The sequence below is a fragment of the Zootoca vivipara genome, chromosome 16 (assembly GCF_965207765.1).
Source record: "Zootoca vivipara chromosome 16, rZooViv2.hap1.1, whole genome shotgun sequence".
NCBI lineage: Eukaryota > Metazoa > Chordata > Lepidosauria > Squamata > Lacertidae > Zootoca > Zootoca vivipara.
In genome coordinates this window covers 527,400-533,426 of record NC_142599.1, presented here as the reverse complement: position 1 = coordinate 533,426, position 6,027 = coordinate 527,400, and the positions used below count along the sequence as shown (strand labels likewise).

Sequence of the window (6,027 nt, the reverse complement as noted above, 5' to 3'; positions counted from 1 at the left end):
AACCGCCGACCTTCTGATTGGTAAGCCCAAGAGGCTCAGAGGTTTAGTCCACCCAGAATGTAGGAAGGTTAAAAACTTTTGGAAAATGATTTATATTGAAATTAATGTTTAGCGTAACCTTTGTTTAAAAAAACCCAGAAGTCTTTTTATTAGATATTGTAGTAGCGGAGATTCCAAAAGACCAGAAAAAAAAGTTTCTGTATGCTATGACGGCTGCCCGGATACTGTTAGCCCAAAGATGGAAAGAGGAAGCAGTCCCAACCAAAGAAGATTGGCAAACCAAGTTACTGGACTATGCTGAAATGGTGAAGCTAACTGAAAAGCTCAGAAATCAAGATGACAAGAAATTTTTAAAAAGAATTGAAAATGTTTATGTATTTGCAAAAGTATTGTAAACAGGTTAATACATGGGCAGGATTTTAAAAACTCTTGTAATTTTAGAAATAGTACAGGAAATCTGAGGTAAATAATAATTTGGAGTAGAAATGATATGCAGTGGATGAGGAGAGAGGGAAGTCACGGGATTCGGAGAATCCCATTTTATCAATTTGATACTTTGTGTATATTTTGATATTTTGTGTATATTTTTCATTGTGGTTATTGTATTTGTTATTGTGTTTTTTTTGTTCTTGAAAATTTAATAAAAATGTTATAATAAAAAAAGTCCCACCACTGGATCAAGACAATGGGAGATCCTATTTCCTGCTGTGTCCACTCTCAAGTAGGTGTGGTGTGTGGTATTCCCATGCTGTTCTTCAAAGGTAGACTGCTTCTGAACACATTCAGGCCTCACACTCAGGAGCCTCCCTTCTCTTGGGCAAGCACCCCATTCAGATCCATCCATGCTTGTGGCAGCAATAAGTTTGAGGTCAATGTATTGAGACAATCGTTAATATGGTGGCTTTATTAGCAGTTTCAGCCAACACTCATTTCCTGCTGGAGTTCCCTCAGCCATTCCCCAGGGATCATTTCCAACTCCCACCCCAATCTCTCTTGTAAGGAAATGTCTCCTGATTACTGCAGGGGAACCTGACCTTAAAGCAGTGAAGTTCATGCACGAACCAAGCAATTTGACTCTGCAAAATTTCTCTTGCAAGCACCCCTTTCCTACCCCACCCTGACCCAAAGAGTGAAACATTTATCAGCACAATGCTTCTAACCGCCCCTTTGCAAAAATATTGACAGTTGTCTGAGTTGAGGGAGCAGCCCTATAATTGCTTCAGAGCCATTGCTGGTTTGCCTCTATCTGGCTTATATGTGAAAGTTTCCCTGGCCTGGTGATGGAAAAGGGGTGGGAAGGGAGAGAGAAGTGCTCCCTAGTGAAGATGCCACACCATTGGCATGAAAGGGAGACTGCAGCCTCCTGAGAGTTGTGCTGTGGGTGGGTTTGAGGAAGATGGGAATAGGCAATGCCTTCTGAGAGCCTTCCAGATACCTTGGGTTACAACAGGCACCCCCAAACTTCGGCCCTCCAGATGTTTTGGACTACAATTCCCACCATCCCTGATCATTGGTCCTGTTAGCTAGGGATCATGGGAGTTGTAGGTCAAAACATCTGGAGGGCCGCAGTTTGGGGGTGCCTGGGTTACAACATTAGATGGGTAGAAATCCTTGGCTTTTTCTCTCTGCCTGTGAGAGTTTAAACAAATGCACTTTACTACACACCATCAGAGGAAATCCTTGCTGTGGCCTAGCAGCTAATAATTCCACTGTGCCAGCCCATGGCAAGGGGAGCACAGGATGAAGTCACCCAGGGCCAGGCAGGTGGCAGGCGCTGCATGGGGCTTGCTCAGTGCTGCACTCGGCGAATGGATTGCACCTGGGAGGTCTGAGCATGAGACCCCAGTTCCCGGACATGTTTGTATTCGCCTCCATGGCAATCGCTCTCCACTACATACTGGAAGCCCCGGTACCCAGGGAACTGGAAGCAGACCCATCTGAGGAGACAGAAAGGAGGGGGGAGGGAGACATCCGCTGAGATGTGGGGAGATCAAGCCAGCACAGAGCAGGGCAGCCACAGGCTCAGAGGGCAAGGGGTGTTTGGAGGCTGCAAGGCCACACACCATCCTCATCTGCATAGAATTCCCTGCTGCTGTTTATTCTTAGGGAGCAGAGGCCCCTAAGAATGGCAAGGCCTCCGCTCTGCTGGTTCAGGGAGCTGCCTTCTTCAGACCAGAGGGCCCACAGAAACACCAGAAGGAAATGTCACAGGTCAGGCCACCAGGCCTTGTTGTGCAAAGTCATTTTGGCTCCATCCTATTGCTATCAATCCATCTCTTGCAGGAAGGAGGAGGAAGCCAGTTCTCTACCAAAGACGAGTCCAGGGACATGAAAACATTGCAACATGCTAGCTCAGCTCTCCTTTGAAACTCACCCTGAGAAATGTGACCCTCAGTTCCAGCCCTGAGAAACAAATGGAAGAGCGGTGCTTGGCAGGGGCCCCCCAAAGTACTTACGCGCCAGAACTCGCATGGAGGGACCCCACCTCGTTGCTGCCCCATCCCATTGCCTTGAGAGATGGGTAGTCATCACTCAGCTCCCCTTTGCGTCCCATAAAATTTTCCTGCTCAAATATGGTCATCTTGCTCTCCCGGTGATTCTGTGCAGGGCAAAAACATCATCTTATGCTCTGGCCTGGACTCCTCGTGATGAATAAATGCAAATAACAACAATATCAATATCAATCATAATACCAGCTACCATGTCTGTCCTGCAGCTCTTGGACTCTACAGCCAAGGAGCCGAATCTGTTAAGGCGCAGGGGAGCAACCTACATTCCTTCAGATGCTGGATGCGAACAATTCCCGCCAGGCCAGTGTGGCCCTTAGTCAGGAATGATGAAATCCAGGCAGCCCACTGACACCCTAAGGGCTGCGTTCCTGTGCCAAGGAGATGCTGGCTGCTTCCTCCTACTGATGCTTCTCCTGGAGGGATGAAAAGCTTGCCTGAGCTACCACCTGTCTCTCCTGATGTCAGTAGCGCAGGGCTTGGTTTCCAAAGCCACCAGGCAGACTTGGTCGACTTTGACTTTCCCTGGGACCTCTAAGGCAGCGTGGCTGTCAGCTGGGTTCCAGCAGGCTTGCTGGCAGTGGACCCAGGGCAGACCACAGGAGGGACTTCTCAGTGATTTACTTCAACCATTAGCTCCTGTCTGAGACATGGTAATGCCTGCTGGTCCAGAAGGCTTTCAAAGGGAATGAGGGAAATTCATGGAGAAGCAACAGTTAGTCCTTCTTAACCCCCAGCTTTAGAAGCAGTCTATCTCTGAGTAACAGCTGCTGGGACTAAACAAGATGAGGAGGATGCTACCTTCAGGGCTACTGGGTGGGCTTCTAGGCTCAGCCACTTCAAGATGTAGGATGCTCAGCTAGGTGGACCCACCTGAGTCTGATTCCACCTGGCTCATCTTAAGTTTGTTAGCAAAATAAAAAAGCTAAGCTCAGCAAGTCCTGCAAGCTCTGCTAATTATAGCAAGTCATGTATTGAATGAGGGAGGAGCAGGAGACGGAGGCAACACAAAGGGCTTTATGAGGAAGAAGAGGAACCTGGGTGGAGCAATGTTGCACACACACACACACACACACACACACACACACAGAGTACCTTAATAGAGTATCCCACCAAATGTGGAGCTACTTCCTGCTCCAGAGGGTAGGACTTGAACCCATGGCTTCAGGTTCCAAGAAAGCAAATTCTGACTAAACGCCAGGAATAACTTTTTGACTGCAAGAGCCTGTTGACAGTGGAACAGTCTCCCCGGGAAGGTGGTGGACTCTCCTTCCTTTGCGGTTTCTAAGGAAAGGATGTATGGCCACCTGTCATGGAGGCTTTAGCTGAGATTCCTGCATTGCAGGGGGTTGGACTTGATGGCCCTTGGGGCCCCTTCCAACTTTACATTTCTATGATTCCTCAGCAGAGCAACCCTACTCTCACTGAGGAACATAATTTGGAGTCTTAACCTTGGTCCGCCTGCTCAGTATTGCGTGCACAGGCAGGCAGGCGCTCTGCAGGGTTTCAGGCAGGGTCTTTTGCTGGCCCTCCCTAGAGATGCTGCCGAGGACTGAGCCTGGGACCTTCTGCATGCAAAGCCGGCAGCCTGGGCTACAACTCCCTCCACGCAGCCTGCCTCCTGCTGCCCCACCCCAGTTGCTCACCGCGCAGGAGATGGGCCGGAAGGAGCTCAGCCGGTGGGCATGGTAGGCGTTGCTTCCGCTCCAGGCTTCCCAGCAGGGGTAGTCACCTTGCTCCAGAACAAACTGCTGCCCCTGGAAACCGGGGTGCTCAAAGCCGACCCACCTGTGGGGAGAAAGGAGGCGGGCCTCTGTAGCCAGGAAGGGGCAGGCTTAGCTTGGGGGATGAACATTCTGCAAACAAAGCTCGGCAGCAGCTTTCTCCCCGCTGCATGCAGCACAGTCCTGTGCACATTCACTCTCGGCGCTCCCCATACCATCCTCACGACAACCCTGTGAGGTAGCCTGGGCAGAGAGACTGTGATGGACCCATGGTCACCCAGCAGAACCCTGGTCTCCCAAGGTCCCAGCCCAGCACTAACCATTGCACCACACTCCCCATCTGAGCAGGTCTAGGGTTGCAAGCCTCAGGGATTTGCCTGCTAGGAACTCTGAGGAAAGGAGTCAGGCCCTGAAGCTCAGCAAGGTCCACTCACGACATGTGAGTGAGGCATTCACCACCAGAGCGAAGGTGGGAACTAGGCAAGGACAGTGGGGTAAAGGGGTCCCAGGAAAAGCAAGAAAGGGAGCAAGAATTCTGGGAAGCAGTAGGGAGCCAACTCACGTGCCACTCTCAATGCGGGCTGAGCAGACATTGTCGAAGCCACACAATGTGATGTCATAGCACTCAGAGGTGAACTCCTGCTTCCGGCCCTGGAAGGTGGGCTCGTCCCAGGCCACAATCTGAGAAGAGATAAGGGTGGGGGCTCAGGGGCCTGGGGAATGGGGAGCAGGGAGGAAAGCCCACCAGAGAACCTGCTTTCTGCTGTCGCTGCTCAGGGAGCTGCCCTCAGACTGGCAGGATTGAATGGGGCACCGGTGGGTGAGGGTCTCTCATTCCTCACTGGAGGGTTGGGGGCTTGGTTGAGAGAAGGGTCAGGAGCAGCCAGAAGTGACCCTGACCCCCTTTTCCAGAGCAGGGGTGAGTGGAAGAAGCCACACACTTAATGCCCACCACAGTCGTATATGAAGGCATGTGCCTGCATTCAACCCCACATGCAACACCTCTGGGGAGAAGCATGAGGAAGCACATGAATGCAAATAACCTCATCTTATCCCCAGAAGAGCCAGTGAAGTAGGAGGAAGGGGAAGGGAGATTTTGAAGGGATTTGAACCCAGGCCTGAGCCAAGTGCTCCCAAATCACTACACCATATGATTCCTCCTTAGTGCAGAAAGATCTGAGCTCAAGTCCTTCCCTGTCATGGATTCCTTGTTTAGCCTTGAAGAAGTCACTCACTCTAAGCCTCAGCTCTCCATCTGCAAAATGGGCACAACGAACACAGGGAAGCACCTTGCAGATTGGAAGTGTAAGATAAATCACAGGATTTGATTCTGTTAATTGGTTTCAAGCAACCTGCCCCAAATTTCTGTTCTTTGCCTTCACAGTTTCTTGATACTGCGCCCCCCCCCCCGCAAACAAATTTGTTCTCTGGGACTCCTCTACAACCCTGCTATACACTTGGCTCATTGCTCCATACCTTCCAAAGTCCAGAGACTTTTCCGCTGTGATGGCTCATGGTAGACTCCGCTTCCCTGTAGGGGAGAAAACTCAGGGCCAAAGGTGTTACAGGACGTCTTTGGGAGCAAAGCTTAATGCTGGAAACCTCTTTCCAGGCCACACCAATATGGAAAAGCTGGGATAAAGGAAAGACATGTGGAAAGGGCAAGACTAGTGATTACTCAAGGGACCTGCCTTCAGCCAAGACTGAAGACACTCCATTCAGGACACATTTAAAGCCACATTTCATCACATTCACACTTTCCTTAACAAGATGAGAACCAAGCACAGACCTACCCT

General features: G+C 50.3%; 1 protein-coding gene across 1 annotated transcript; it reads right to left on the bottom strand.

The window, feature by feature from the left end:
- Positions 1 to 880: 880 nt before the first annotated feature.
- Positions 881 to 5,761, bottom strand: CRYBA4 (crystallin beta A4). The gene is made up of 5 exons (XM_088660119.1): positions 5,708 to 5,761; positions 4,794 to 4,912; positions 4,154 to 4,295; positions 2,457 to 2,599; positions 881 to 1,937 (listed from the first exon to the last, which is right to left on the bottom strand). The coding sequence occupies exons 1-5, from the start codon at positions 5,744 to 5,746 to the stop codon at positions 1,790 to 1,792; spliced, it is 591 nt and encodes a 196-aa protein (XP_088516245.1). The 5' UTR covers positions 5,747 to 5,761; the 3' UTR covers positions 881 to 1,789.
- Positions 5,762 to 6,027: the final 266 nt, after the last annotated feature.

Bases quoted from the DNA above. Each gene is read 5' to 3' on its own strand.
- CRYBA4 (XM_088660119.1), bottom strand. From the start codon at position 5,746: ATGAGCCATCACAGCGGAAAAGTCTCTGGACTTTGGAAG. The intron at 4,913-5,707 runs GTATGGAGCAAT...ATCTCTTCTCAG, and splicing joins AAGTCTCTGGACTTTGGAAG to ATTGTGGCCTGGGACGAGCC. The intron at 4,296-4,793 runs GTGAGTTGGCTC...TTCTCCCCACAG, and splicing joins GCCCGCATTGAGAGTGGCAC to GTGGGTCGGCTTTGAGCACC.